We start from the raw sequence: 15893 nt of genomic DNA on the forward strand, positions 1-15893 counted from the left end.
TGACAAGAAGGGATAGAGTGGCTTATTGTCAAAATTTGTTCTAGGTTTCAGCAAACCACCCACATAAATATATACACTTATGTCTCGCTTTGCTTAGTTTCCTCACTCTTGAAATTGGGATATATTCCTGCCCATAGTTTGAAATTGGGATATATTCCTGCCCATATTTGGATGATTCAGTTATTTCCTTCTTTTAATATGAAAAAAACTTGACTGTAATTATTCCAGACATTAAATCAACAACAATAAAAAATGTAAAAGCCACTCTTTATTGCACATGGACAATATATTTGACAGTCTTCTAGTTAAGTGAGTCACTAGATTAATTACATTTTGGACATGCATTGATATTTTAGATTACTAAAAGTCAGATTTCTTGTTATTGTTTCTTCAAGAGATTCATCCTGAAATTGGAACGTGTTAATATGGCTCGCTAAGGAATCTATTGAGTGGTTAGTCTCACTGCATGTAATATTCTGCTGGTTATATTAGTTAAAAATGTTGCATCAAAGCGATCAAGTCTGTACAAAATGGATTGTTAGATTTTTTGGTACTAGGAAGAGACATAGTAGATATAACTGGAAATCAAAATGCAATATACCCTGTTTGATTAGTTCCCAGAGAGTATGGTTTATCTTTAATGCACATCATTTACCCAAGAATAAGTAGTGTTTTACCAAACATCTTATTAATAAGGATACTACCTATTCAGATTATCATTTCATTTTATATTTTTAGATGGAAGAAAAACCTCAGTCTTTACAATTCAAAGAAGTATAAAAGTGACATTGTAAAATTAGTGCCCCAAGACCTAAACTGAGAATATGAAGTCAATAGTGCACTGTTGCTAAGTGCTGGATAGATCAGCTACTGCACTGGTGCTAAGTGCTAGATAGACTGGCTACTGAAAAAACAGACTGTTACATGAAACACATTAATAAATACATCCATTATTCTCAGACTTTCTATAAACACCAACAGTTTATATAATGCAACATCATAAAAACTTCAAAGCATACTTTAAAATAATGTTTACACAATTGTTATTTATATTTACGATTGTTCAATTGTAGTAGAGTATGACAATTCCTAAAACGGAAAGAAAAAATAGCAAAGAAAGCAGAAAACAATGAATCCGATGACCCAGTTCACTGAATAAATATAGATGATCACCATATCCATATCAAACCACCATCCACGGCTGTCATCCTCAAAGTGCAGGTAGTCCATCCTGTGAGCACCATGTGGGAACTGTCTTCTTGTAACTGGAGCTGAATGTCTGTGGAATCCTGGAAGATGTATGAACAAATGACTTTAGAGCTCAATGAGTTCAGAAACATGTTTGTAAAAGTTGCGTTATCAACACAGTATCATGAACAAAGCAACCTTGTTTTCACTAGTATCTTGTTTCTCTGACATTTGCTTTTTCAATGTTCAGGGTTTTAAGAGCGGGGGCAGTAGACTGACCTAGCTCTGCTACTTGGGCCAAGTTACTAATCTTTGGGTCTGAGATTTTTCATCGGCATCATCTAATCCTGACTTGTGAAGATGAATTATTTTCATTTGCAGCATTTTCTAAATTTAAACCATCATAGCTGTTGCTATAACTACTGTATGAGACTTCATAGACTTTATATTGTTTTTTAGTTTTTATTTTTGTTTTTTGAAACAAGGTCTTCCTGTAGCCCCAGTTGGCTTGGAACTTTCTATGTAGACCAGACTGATCTTGATTTAATTGAGATCCACCTGCCTCTGCCTCTGGAGAGCTGGGATTAAAGATGTATACCACCATGCCTGGCAGTCTTTAAGTTTATATCTTATACCTTATAAATTTCATTCAGTTTAATTATTTTTTAAAAATATTTTATTATTTATTTTATGTATATGAGTGTATTGCCTGCATGTATGTAAATGTACCTGTGTTGTGCAATGCCTGTGGAGGTCAGAAGAGGGTGTCAAATCTCCTGGAACTAGAGTTATGGATGGTTATTAGCTGCCATGTGGGTGCTGGGAACCAAACCTGGGTCCCCTGCAAGAACAGCCAGTGCTCTTAACTGCTGAGCCATCTCAGCCCCTCAGTTCAAATATTTGAGCAAAGCTCTATGAGAAAATATTTCTCATTTTAGCACTGAATAAGTTGTACAGACATCATGGTACTCGTCCAAAGAAGATTAGCTTTAATTTTCATATTTGTCAAAGCATGGACCAAATTACAGAACTGTTTGGTAGAGACAAAGTAAACTTTACAAGTACAACCCCTTGCTACATTTCTGAGAAATACTGCACCTTATGAAATAATGGGCATATTTATTAGCTATGTATGTACAGCATGAGGATAACTTGGAGAATAGAAACCTGCTTTTGTTGGTTGGCCATTATGTAATATCTAAGGTATTTAAAAACAAACCCATAACATCATTATTAATCTTAGCATTTTTACTTAACGACTGCATACTTTAAATATTTTTGTTCACTAGTGTAAGAGAGTGAAGGCAGGAAAATACAACATTTGAATATAAAAAAATCTTCTGGTACTTTCTAGTAACTCTGGTGATAAAGGTCATGAGGCTCTAGCTTGAAGTAAATTCTGCTTCTACATCTGTAGCAGCTGAGTGATGCGAAGTGAGCCGCTCTGTTTCTGGCTGCTTATCCAGACAGCAAGGGTGAGTTCACCTGGCTTTCACAAGGCAGTTTAAAGTCTAACCTCTTTAATCAGGAACAAGTCTATCTTGCTGTTTATGTGTGTTTAATTATATATTTATTTATATTATGTAGACTTAAAACTTGAAAGGATGAGATAAAGGTGAAGCAATTGGCCAGGCGTGGTGGTACATACCTTTAATTCCAGCACTTTAATCCTCCTCTTCCAGGAGGCAGAGGCAGGCTGATCTCTGTGAGATCAAGGCCAGCCTGGTCTACTCTGTCTCAGAAAAACAAAAAACAAAACAAAACAAACAAAAAGATGGAGTGATGCTTTAGAGTAAATTGTAGAGCTACATTTCAAGTAGGTTCCTGATAATTACTGTCATCTGCTTCCTGTCATAATTTGATTAATTTTTTGATTTTGAATTTTTTTTTTGTGTGTGTGTATACACATGAGTGCAGTGCCCATGGAAGCCAGAGCAATCAGATCTACCAGGAGCTAGAGTTACAGGTGGTGGTGAGCTACCAAATATGGTTGTTGGAACTGAACCCCAGTCCTCTGGAAGAGCAGTATGTGCTTTTAACTACTGAGTCATCTCTTCAGCCCTGATTTCTTTATAGGACTCTGCTTAAGTTCCTTTGTGCTAGAAGTCTAGCTACAAGTATATAATATAATCCATTCAACTGGGCATTTGTACACTCAATATATTGAAACTTGTAGAAAAGGAAAACTAATGAAGTCAACCCTTTTGTGTTATTGACGTTTTACTTTTTCCTTAGCTAACATCACATACCACATGAAAATATCAGTGCCAGGCTTCATTAATTATTAAAACTTATTCTTTTATCCAGAAAAGCATAAATATAAATGTTATTTTCCTTCATTCGGATGGGGCTGGAAAGCTTTGCACTCCATGTGGCCATTCACATGGGAAAACATCACACAAGACAATTTCAATCTCAGCAATTTTCCCATTTTCAAAGTGGCAGTCATAACTTGTACAGGAAAAAGAGGAAGTAGGAAAAGTTTTTCTTACATTTAAATATTATGCAAATGAATCATCAGAAATATTCTCAAGGTAGTTTACATGCCTTTTAAAAGCTTCTTCACAAATATAGGCTAGCAATAAGGTAACACTGCTATTAGAAATTATTATTGGTATTAAAAGATGTGTTTTCTTCCTCATTCAAAAGGATTATGTATAGGCTCAAGAAAATTCAGATTAATTAATTCAAGTCTTAGTTGATTGGATCAAAGAACTAATGGTATTAATAATATATATGGTATGATGGTAGAAGTGGCAGAAAACCATAGCTAGAGTAGATAAGGGATAAAAGATGATGCTTTGTGAGCAGCGGGACTACACATGCTGGTCTTTTTGGACAGCCTCAAGGTACTTTTGTGTTGGAAGAATGATTTCACTAACAGTGTCCTCGTGAGTGCAGATTTTCTGTACTGGTTGTGCTGGATAGCTTTAGTGTCAACTTGACACACCTGGGTTGAGGGAGCCTCAATCGGGGAATTGCCTCTATTGGACTGGCCTGTGGCCATGTCTGTGGGGCATCTTCTTGATGAGTGATGTGGGAGGGCCCAGCCCACTGTGGGTGGTGCCACCCCTGGGCAGGTGGGCCTGTGTTGCATAAGAAAGCAGGATGAGCAGGAGCCAAGGGAGCAAGCCTGTAAGCAGCGTTCCTCCATGGCCTGTGCTCCAGCTCCTGCCTCCAAGTTCCTGCCCTGAGTTCCTACCTTGGGCTCCCTGATGAACTGCGTGCGACCTGGGAGATGTAAGACAAATAAACCCTTTCCTCCACAAGTTGGTAGTGATCAGAGTGTTTTGTCACAGCAGTGAAGAAACAAACTAAGACACTGGTGGAAGGAGGGAAAATAATGACCATGAGGAAGATACTATGCTTGACACCAGGATGGATGTAACAAGCTTTTATGGGTAAATTAGATAATGATCACTGGTTGTTTAATGCCATCTTCTTTTAATGTTTTTTAAAATGAGGTTGGGGTGAAAAGGCATTTACATCAAGCTTTGGCATTTCTAACAATGTGAACTGCATGGGATGATAGTAGATTCTAGAGCCACCTTGGACTAAAAAAAATCACTTTGCAGATATTATTATTTGGTAGGAGTTTGCCACTCATGACATTAGAGAATTGTCAGAATACCAGGCATAATGTTTAATTGAAGCTCCCAGTAGAAAATTATAACACAAATACCAAACTACTTGTCAAGTATGAGGATTAAATGATGTATAGCATATTCCTGGCCTGAGGAGAAAGTTCATGAAAGAGTCCTATTATCTTATCATAATAATTATCATTGGTTTTGTTAACATGAGGACAAATCTGCTACTTCCTGTCAGTGTTTGCCTTTCATGTATCTCTCTCTTTTTAGTAAATCGGTAAGCTCACCATTCTTTGCTAAAAATGGCTGTGCAAATGTTTTCCTTCAAATGAGTTGATTTTTCTAAATCAGTTGCTAAACTTAGACGGTCAGAACATCATATGTTGAAACTTCAGAATTTATTATGTTACAGAGAGAATATGGACTACATTTTAGTGATGATTTAAAGATTTTTGACATGGTGCCTGTCATAAAGAGACTCAGTCCAGAACACAGTCATTTTCTTAAAAAAAATTATCATCCTCATAGGAGATAACTTGAAATTATTTTAGTCAGTAAATTAAACTTAAACTTAAGTAAATTAAACTTGGATTCTCCATAGTAAGATGAATCAAATAGTAAGACCAAGGATTTCAACTGATAAAAGTTCACCTTTTGAAGGCCACTAATAGCTAAGAATTTTTTCTTTTCCCCAGAAGCCACTTTTAGTGAGCCCCCATTTAAAGTGCATGGTCTAGGAGACAATATACCTACATCCATTATAACAGTCAGTATCAGTGTTTTAATATCCACAACCCTGTCATTCTAGAAAGAGACCTGGACTGGAGTCAATAGAATGAAAGGATTCGGAGTTAGTAATTCATTTTTTATAGACAATACAAACTACTGTTTATGATATACTGATGATAATTATTTGGTATTGAGACATGGTTTAAAATAGTATCTGGGGGCTGGAGAGATGGCTTAGCAGTTAACATTGGTTGTTTTTTCAGAAGACCCGGGTTCAAATCCCAGCACTGTCCATAAACTCCAGTCCCAGAGGATCCGACAGCCTCTTCTGACCTCTGTGTGCACTGCACGACACAGGTGCACTTACCTATATGCAGGCAATACACACATACACATAAAAAAAAGTATCTGAGTATATTTCAATCATGCTGGTTTGTGTGTGTGTGTGTGTGTGTGTGTGCATGTGCAGGCTTGAGACAGGGTTGCTCTATAGACTCTGTTGGCCTAGAACTTGCTATGTAGAGCAGGCTGTGGGGGGATGGAGGAGGTATGGATGGGGAGGAGGTCTAAATTTGATTAAGAACTGTTGTAAGAAATTTCAAAATCTTAATTAAAAAAGAAAAGAAGACGTGTGTCACCATGCCACCATGTGAGCCACCACGTGGCTCTTCAATCATGCTGTTTTAAAGTAAAAACACAATGAAGGCACATACCTCATGCTTTTCTGGGGAGGGGCAGAGGGTTGTTAATTAGCCACATATTCCAATGAGAAAGGGCTGAAAGCATACTGTTAAGTGAAACTGTACTCTTAGAGGAATCTAAAAAAAAAAAAACTTGGATTCTTTTTTGTAACAATATTCTATATGCTCTGTCAACTCAAAATAACTTCTCTATCGAGATGTTCACAGTCTTTCTTTAGTATGTTAATAAGATGAATTCAACTCTATTTTTCTAACGTTGAATTTTTTCATATTTTTAAATTATTATACAAAGTAATGGGTTTCATTATGGCACTGTCATACATACTTTGGTATCAATCCTCCTACTCAACTCTGCACTCCACCTCACTGCCCCTCTTTCACTGGTCCCCTTCCTTCACCCAATAGCCTTCATGTCACATGTATTCTATTACCTATTTTTTTCCCCCCGCTTCTTCTCCCACTTAGGACCTCTTTAATTTTACTGTATTTCTCATGTATTTTTGTATGTGTGTGTATATGCATGTTCACAGGCATGTGAGCACTTGAGTGCATTTGAATATGCATATGTCTGCCCATTAGTGTGGAGGGCAGAGGTGGTTGATGTTGGGTGTATTCCTTGATTGCTCTCCCTTTATTTCCTGAAACAGGGCCTCTTGTTACATGTAGAGCTCAGCTACTTGGCCATTCTAGCTTTCCAGTTTGTGGCAGGGATCCCCTGGCTCCACTCCCAGGCACTGATGTTACTAGTGGGGCTGCCACAGCTTTTATGTGATTGCTGGGTATCCAAACACTGGTTCACACACTTGTGCAAGTGATTTATCCACTAAGCTATTTCCCCTGCCCCAAGATTACTTTTTTCCTCTTCCATGTTCCCCTTTCTTGTTTCATGGCCCACATTCCCCCATATATAAAAATAAAAATGTAGGATAGGCATATGAAAAAAAAGCATGATATTTTCTTTTTGTATCTGGCTTATTTCATTAAACATAATCTGTAGTTCTTTTTTGTTTTTTTTTTTTTGTCTTTTTGAGACAGGGTCTTCCTGTAGCCCCAGCTTTCCTGGAACTCACTATGTAGACCAGGTTGGCCTTGAACACACAGAGATCTGCCTGCCTTTGCCTCCCAAGTGCTGGGACTACAGACGTGTGCCACCACACCCATTTCTAGTTCTTAATGTTGAATAATTAAAAATCTACTAAAGTGATATTTTCTACAATGTTTTTATCATTTCTTTAAATGTTGTATAAATTCCCTATGAACATACTGACTTTTGTTCATAGGCTCACATTGTTATTATTTCATACAGCATTTCATGCATGCTAAGCGGGGAGAGGAGCCCATAATACCACTTTATGTTTTTCTCTGGTTTGTTTATCACACCTTTATTGCTTCCACAAAACATGTTTCCTATTAGGTGAAAATCCTCCATGGACTTCTGTGTCTCAACATATCTTGAAAGAAGAGATACTGTATTCGTTCTGGACTATCTCTTCAATGATTTATGTATAGCAAATAGTTGTGAATGATAAGCTATCCCCATTTGGAGCAGGTGACATGTTGGCACATAGTTTTGGAACACAGTACACTTTAGTGCCTGTTATAAAAGATGGAGTTCCATAAGCTCAGTGATATAGATATCGTCTGCTCTTATCTGAGATACCCCATGGGAAATAAACTCAGGTGTCCACCACAAAGGCTGCCACTTTGGCTACTACTGTGTGATTGTCACCCAGTCAGGTCTTGTTTCCTCCACAGGTATCCATGAAACTGGCTGAGTAACTTGTTAATTTGCAAATGGGATTGAATCTCCGACCCTTAGCAGTTCTTGACAACGGTAATCTTGTAGTGTCTTTTAGCTTCAGAAACAATGTGCATGAAATCAAAATCCTTCAAAGTTTACTAAATCTACCCCATAAAATCATTCTGCATGTAGTCTTCCCAGGTGCAGAGGCAAAATTTTAATACCAGTGTTGATTTCTGTTAACAGTGAGGTTTATTCATGTTTTGTAGATTCTGAGCCAATTTTGGTACCATTTATTCAGTATTTACATCTAGATATATAATTCAAATCAATTGAACTGAAATCCTCATAGGTGTGCTAGACTTTGCGACCTCCACAAATACTCTAGTCTAGCTCTGAGTACATGGTTTATTTGTACTTCCCTGCCACTGGCAGCTGGTCATGGCTATGACACTTGACTTGTAAGATGATGGCAATGGACATCATTTTTACAGAGTGGATACATTTATTAGTTTAAGATACTGCATGGATCACTCATCTTCCACAACAGACACCAATGTGCCAGACAGAGACTGCTCTGTCATTTTGGGTTCGAAAATTTAGCTTGATGTATGTGATGCAGAATACCTAACATCTCCAGGAAGAGTAGTCTGATGTTACTCTGAAGTTTGAGGGAAAGTACTAAGACTAACTCATTAAACTATTCAAGAACAAGGTGAATAAAAGTGGAAATTGAATCTGACTAGTTTTCTTACATGCAAAAAAAATTCCTTGAAGATTGGGCTGGAGAGATGACTCAGTGGTTAAGAGTACTGGCTGCTTTTTTGCAGGGACATGGGTTTGATTCCCAGAACCCAAAGTGGCTAACAACTGTTCATAACTCTAGTTCCAGAGGATCCTACCCCCTCTTCTGGTCACTGCAGACATTGCACAACATAGGTACACTTAGATACATGTAGGCAAAGCACTCCCCTACATATAAAATAAAAATAAAAAAAATTTCCTTGAAGAAATTAATTGCAGCAAAACAAAGGAGCAAGAAAGACCTGTTTAAAAAATCTCCAAGTTACTACTGGGTGTAAAATGAGTATAAAAACTACTAAAATTCCAGAACCCAAAGCTGCTTCTAGTTATCCTAAAATTCTATTTTGTAAAAAGAATTTTACCTCTGAATGATACCTCTCATATGTAGATAACAAGGCTGTGACCTTTCTCCTACAAAGTCATTCAATTTAATCTTTACCATCAAAGACCAAAGAGTGAGCTCTGTTATTTTGAAGCTTCTCTCAGAGGTAGATTGCCAGCAGTTATTTTGCTAATTTTTGCAATTTCAGCAGCTTGCAGTCTGTTCTCAGTGTACTTGTACAATGTATTTGCTCTTTGAATGGACAGACTTTAGAGAACAGGGGTAAGTAATTAGCATTTTTTCTGGAGCATCTCCAAAATCAAGTTTTCCAAATGTTTTCTAGCAGGGATTGAATGTTATTATGAATACATTAATAAGGCATTTTGTAGTTCTCTTGAAAATATTCTTTATACCTCAGACCCCTGAAACTAGTATTAAAAGGAGACACACACTCTTATTCACAAGTGATGGGACAGGCAAAGGTTACTGCACTGTTTCACTGCTCTTTATTCTTCATATTATGTAAGAATTTTCTGTGTCAAAAGTTGACTGATATAAGTAGGCCTTAGCAGAGGTGGAATGAGATATTCATAGTCACTAATAGGTATAGACTTGGTGTGTTAACATACTTGAAAAGTTAATGTAAACAGATTTTTTTTAATTTTTAAAAGTGATTTATTTAATAACAACATACTTAGAAGAAGCATATCATTACAACACAATTGACATATTCAATAACGTTTTCCTGAGGTAGGATGCATCTCTTTCAAATTTGGCTGTAAATTTTTAGGTTGTAAACAGATTTTTAAATGTCATCTTCATCTTTGAAGTCTTTAGGTCCCCAGAGTCAAATACATTAACCCTGCAGAAAACAACCTTTCATACTGAAGAAGTTAAAATGTGTAACAGTTTATCACTCTAGAACAGCTATTAAAATTTGAATATTATCAGGCTGAATTACAAATTGAAAAAATGTTTTGGTTCTATAACCAAGTAAAAAGTCCTATCCTAAAATTTAAAAAACCAAGCTGTTATTTTAACCAGTTTAAGCTGTACAACTCACTCATTGGCATTAGACTCACAAGGCTGTGCAACCATTACCAACGTTTAGTCCAATTTCTTCCCATCACCTTCTAATGGAAACACAATAAACAGTAGTTTCCTGTTTTCTCCTTTCCCCAGAGCCTGATAATCTGTAATCGACCTTCTGTCTCTCAGGACATGCCTATTTCAGGTACCTTATAAATTTGAGATCATAGAATATTTGGCTTTCCTGTCTGGCTTATTTCACTTAGTATGTTTTCAGAGTTTTCCCATATTGCAGTATGTACTGGACTGAACTCCTTTTCATGGATTTTATTCCTTTTTATCCATGTTTTTGTACATTGTACATATTTTTTATTCATTCAATTGCAGGTAGAAACTTGGGCTGTTTCTATCATTTGACTATTGTAAACAATACTGCAGTGAACACTGGTATACAAAGTACCTATTTCAGTTCCTGTTTTCATTCTTTGGTTGTATATCCAGGAGTAGAACTGCAGATTCATGTAGTGGTTCTATGTTCAGATTTTTGAGGACCCTCCAAACTCTTTTCACAGTGGGCTGTATCATTTTAAATTTTCACCAGCAAGGTACAAAGGTTTCAATTCCTCCTTGCCAAGATTTGTCATTTTCTACTATTATTGCTGTTGTCATCCTAGCATGCCCAAATCATCCTGTGACTTTGAAATCTGCATCCTTAATGATAAGAGATGTTGAGCATCTTTAAAGATAGTTCCTGGTCATTTGTATATCTTTAACTGGAGAAATATCTATTCAAGTCCTCGACCATTTTTAAAAACAGGTTTCTTTGACTTCTTGTTATTGAGTTGTAGGAGTTCTTTATATATTATGGATATTAATTATTTATCAAGTATGCAAATATTTTCTCCCATGTTGCCTTATTACTTTCATGATAAATGTGCTTTACACAGAATTTTAATTTTGATGATGTCTAATTTACTTCTTTTATCATTTGTTGTTTGATCTTTTGGTGTATACCCAAGAATCCATCATCTTAGTTCTCAGATTTCCTCAGGTCACTGGGAAACTATCCCATCTTGGATCTGCACACCACTCCAGTCTTAGCAGGGTGAGTCACTCTCCACTGTCTCCACTCAGCCTGGGTCTCCAGGATCCTTCCCTGTACCAGAATTACAGTCCTAAGTTCCATCCCCAAGACTCCCTAAAGCCCTACCAGGCCATCTTAGATCTGACACTTTCTTGGGCTGTGGGGATCCTATCCCATCCTGGATCTGCATGTTCTTCCAGTCTTGGTAGGGTGAGTCACTCTATGCCATCTCAGCTCTCATCTGAGCCTGGGTCTCTGGGATCTCTCCTCACCTAGAACTTGTGGTCCTGAGCTTTGTCTTTGAGACCCCCCCGGACCCTACCACCTGAGCACTGTGCACCTCAGACCTATGAGCTCCTGCCTTAACCTATCAGCCAACCTGTTCACCTAGCAGACCCCATCCCACCTGCTGATACAGGACTTTGTGGGTCAATTCTAGACTCTCAACTCAAAAGTTGCACCATTATCTAGCTGAACTGAGACCACTTCATTCACCTCATGTACAAAGCAACATAAAGTGGCCCCAAAACTGAACACCAAGCACTTCTCAGCTGGGTCATAACCCTGAGAAGTTGGGTAAACAACAAATAAGATACAAAGAAACATTTAACAAGGAGGAGATCATTTATCCATACGAAGAAACACCACCATACAAGTTCAGATGCCATCAAAAAATAAAACAAACATGAATAACCAAGATAACATGGCTACTACAAAAATGAACAACCCTATTGTAATAGTTCCAGAGAATGACAGCCAAGTAGATGCACAAGACAATGATTTCAAAATAGCAATTATAAGAATGTTCAAGGAATTCAAAGAGGATATGAATAAAAATGGAATAAAGACTGTAAAAACTCAGTGAATGAAATAATTAAAACATGAAATCAGAATTCAATAAAGTGAATCTCTGATGAAAAGCCAGTATGAAATAAAGCTTGAAATAAAAAACACAGGGACTCAAACAAAAAGCTTAGAGGAAAGAAGCAAAGAGGAAGAAATGTAACAGAGGGTATCAAAATTTGACAACAAGCTTGGGGAAAAGGATCACATGATTAAAGAAAATTCCAAATTTAAAATAACCAAAGAATGGAATATGCAAGACCTCTGGGCACAGTAAAAAGACCAAACCTATGAATCATCAGTATAGAAGAAACAACATAGGTCAAAGGCACAGAAAATATATAAAATCTTAGAAGAAAATTTTCCAAACCCAGGGAAAGAGAATCCTATCAAGATATGAGGCATACAGTAAAGCAAGTAGTCAGGAACAAAAAAGAAACTTCCCACAACATTTAATAGTCAAAACACTAAACATACAGAAAAAGAAAAGATATTGAAAGTTTTGAGAGAAAAAGATAAAGTCACATATAAAGGCAGGTCCATCAGAATAATAGCTGGCTTTCCAATGGAGACTATGAAAGTCAGAAAGGCATGGACCAATGCATTAAGTCATGAAAAAACACAGATTCTAGCCCAGACTACTATACTCAACAAAACTGTCAGTTCTAATTGAAGGAGAAAGAAAAACTTCCTACAATAAAAACAGGTTTAAGGAATTTATGACCACAAAATCAGCTCTACAGAGAATACTTGATGGAATACTTTGCTCAGAAGGAAAAATTAAGCATTCCAAAGAGGGCACAAATAAATAAATTATACATGAACAGGCAACCAACACAGGTCTAAGAAAACAGTCCTACAACACCAACACAACAGAAACTAATAAGCATTGGTCAATAATAACCCTCAATATTAATGGTCTCAACTCAGTAAAAAGATACAAACTAATGAACTGGATTAGAAAACAGGATCTATCAATTTGCTTCTTCCAAGAAACACCAATAAAGATTGACATCACCTTAGTGTAAAAAGATGGAAAGGATATTCCAAGCAAATGAAACTAAGAAACAAGCAGGCACAGCTATTTCAATATCTGACAAAATAGAATTCAAACTAAAACTAGTCAGAAGAATCAGGGAAGGTCACTTAATATTCATCAAAGGAAAAAATCCACCAAGAAGAAGAGATTACAGTCCATATATGTACTATACACAAGGGCACCTGATTTCATAAATGAAACATAAAATCTGGAGTCACCTATTGAAGGCTGCAGAGATAGCTCAGTGGTTAAGATCACTGGTTGCTCTGGCAGAGGACCTGGGTTCAACTCCCAGCACCCACATGGTGGTTAACAACTGTCCCTAACACCAGTTTCAGGAGATCCAATGCCCTCTTCTGACCTCTTTGGGCATTGCATGACATAGGTGCATTTACATACATGAAGGCAAAACACTCATTCACACACACACACACACACACACAGAGAGAGAGAGAGAGAGAGAGAGAGAGAGAGAGAGAGAAATCTCACATTCACTCCAGCACAGTGATAGTGTGTGACTTCATTCCCATGCTGTCAACAAGAGATATGCTGTCAACAACAGACAGGTAACCAAACAAAAACTAAACAGAAACACCGGATTTAAGTGATATCATAAAGCAAATGGACTTTACAGACATCCACAGAACATTGTACTCAAACACCATAGGATACATTTTATTCTCAGCAGCCCAGGGAACTTTCTCCAAAACTGACTACATATTAAGACATGAAGTAAGTCTCCACAAATTTATGAAAACCTAAATATCTTATATTCTATATAACCACAAAGGAATAAAGTTAGAGATCAAGGATAATAAAAATAGGAAAAAGTACACAAATTCATGGACACTAAACAACATATTACTAAATGAAAATTGGATCACAGGAGAAATCAATAAGGAAATTAGAAAACACTAACAAGATGGACAAAATTTAACCAAATTAATCAAAGGAAAGAGAAAGGGGAATGAAATGAACAACTCAGAGATGAAAAGTGAAACATTACAACAGACCTAGAGGAAATCCAGAAAACTGTAAAGATGTACTATAAAAATCTATATTCCACTAAGCTAGAAAATGTAAAAGTGTAAATTTCTAGATAGTACAGCTTAGCAAAAGTAAATCAAATTGACATAAATAAACTTAAAAAGATCTGTAATAACCAATTAGATACAGTATTTAAAAATCTTCCAGCTCAAAATAGCTCAAGACTTGATGGATACAGTGTTGAATTCTACGAGTATTACTCAAATTATTTTGTAAAATGGGGCTGGAGAGATGGCTCAGTAGTTAAGAGCATTGGCTGCTCTTGCAGAGGACCCAGGTTTGATTCTCAGCCTTCACATAGCAGCTAACAATGATCTGTAACTCCAGTCCCAGGATATCAGATGCCCTCTTCTGACCTCTGCAGGCACTGCATGGCACAGGTGCACTTACACAAATGGAGGTGACACACATGCACATAAATAAAAAATTATTCTTTCAAATAGAAAATTAAGGATCTCCTAAATTATATGAAGTCAGTACTACCCTAATACAAAAACCAGACAAAGACCTTCCACAAAAAGAAAAATATAGAACAAACTTTCTGGCGAACATAGATGTAAAAATTCATCCATTTCTTTTAGCTTTTCAAATTTAAGAGAACACAGGTTTTTAAGTTATTTCCCTTATAATGTTCTAGATCTTTTAGGTGTCTGTTGTGATGTTTTCCCTTTTATCACTGACTTTGTTGATTTGGATTTTCTCTTTACTTGGGTTAACTGGGCTAAGGGTCTGTTTTTCTTGTTTATCTTTTCACAGAACCAGCTCTTACATTCATTTATTCTGTTTTGTTTCTATTTCATTAATCTCTGCTCTGATTTTTAATTCCTCTCATTTGTTGGGGTTGGACTTGGTTTGTTCTTGCATTTAAGATTGAGTTGTACTGTTAAAGTCATTTATTTGTGCTCTGATTTTTTTAAATGTAGGCACTTAGAGCTATAAACTTCCCTCTTAGAATGGCTTTTACTGTGTTCCTGAGGTGGTGTTGTGTTATATATTATTTTCATTTAGTTCCACGAATACTTTTATTTCTTCTTGATTTCTTTCTTGACTCATTCAGGAGTGTGTTATTTAATCTACATGAGTTCATGCAGTTACTAAGAGCTGCTTTTGCTGTTGATTTTAAGCTTTATTGTGCTTTGGTCTGATTATTTCACTTTTTTTTGATATTTGTTGAGGTTTGTTTTGTGCCCAGTTTGTTTTGTGGTCTATTTTAGAGAAACTTTCATGGGCTGCTGAATAGAATGTGCATTATTTGGTGCTTCAGTAAAATATTTGGTAGATGCCTGTTAGGTTCATTTGATGACATTATTAAATTCAGATATTTCTCTGTTTCTATTTATTCTTTGTCCAGTTGGCCTGTCTATTGGAGACAGTGGGGTACTGAAATCACTCACTATTACTGAGTTGGGGTTAATCTGTGTCTTGAGGTCTTATAGTACTCCTTTTATGAAATTGGGTGTACTGGCATTTTGGTGCATATATATTCATGATTGTAATGTTGTTTAGGGCAATTTTTCCCTTGATTAGAATGAAGTGACCTTCTTTATCTCTTCTGATTAATTTTAATTTGAAGTCTATTTTTTTAAAATTATTTAAAAACCACAAAATTGGCTGTACATTTTTAGGTTTACAGTTGAATTATTACAGTTATACAATATTGTACTCAGTATAAACCCTATAAGACATAGAATTAAATGAGGTTTTAACCTTTAAAAAAGATCTCCATTTCATTATTAAAATACACAGTTTCATACAGAAAAATTCATTTTTAATGCA

At 36.4% G+C, this 15893-nt stretch overlaps 1 protein-coding gene across 4 annotated transcripts in view; it reads right to left on the bottom strand.

Annotated features, from left to right (window-relative positions):
- Positions 1-248: 248 nt before the first annotated feature.
- Rnf180 (ring finger protein 180) overlaps positions 249-15893 on the bottom strand; it is a 166503-nt gene continuing 150858 nt past the window's right edge. For all 4 annotated transcript variants that reach the window (XM_029557855.1, XM_017795285.2, XM_008856273.3 and 1 more), the window contains exon 8: positions 249-1289. In XM_029557855.1, the coding sequence (XP_029413715.1) occupies positions 1090-1289 (200 nt within the window). In that variant the 3' untranslated portion in view covers positions 249-1089. The remainder of the gene's footprint in view (positions 1290-15893) is intronic.

The sequence above is a fragment of the Nannospalax galili genome, unplaced genomic scaffold, assembly GCF_000622305.1.
Source record: "Nannospalax galili isolate Female #2095 unplaced genomic scaffold, S.galili_v1.0 scaffold751, whole genome shotgun sequence".
NCBI lineage: Eukaryota > Metazoa > Chordata > Mammalia > Rodentia > Spalacidae > Nannospalax > Nannospalax galili.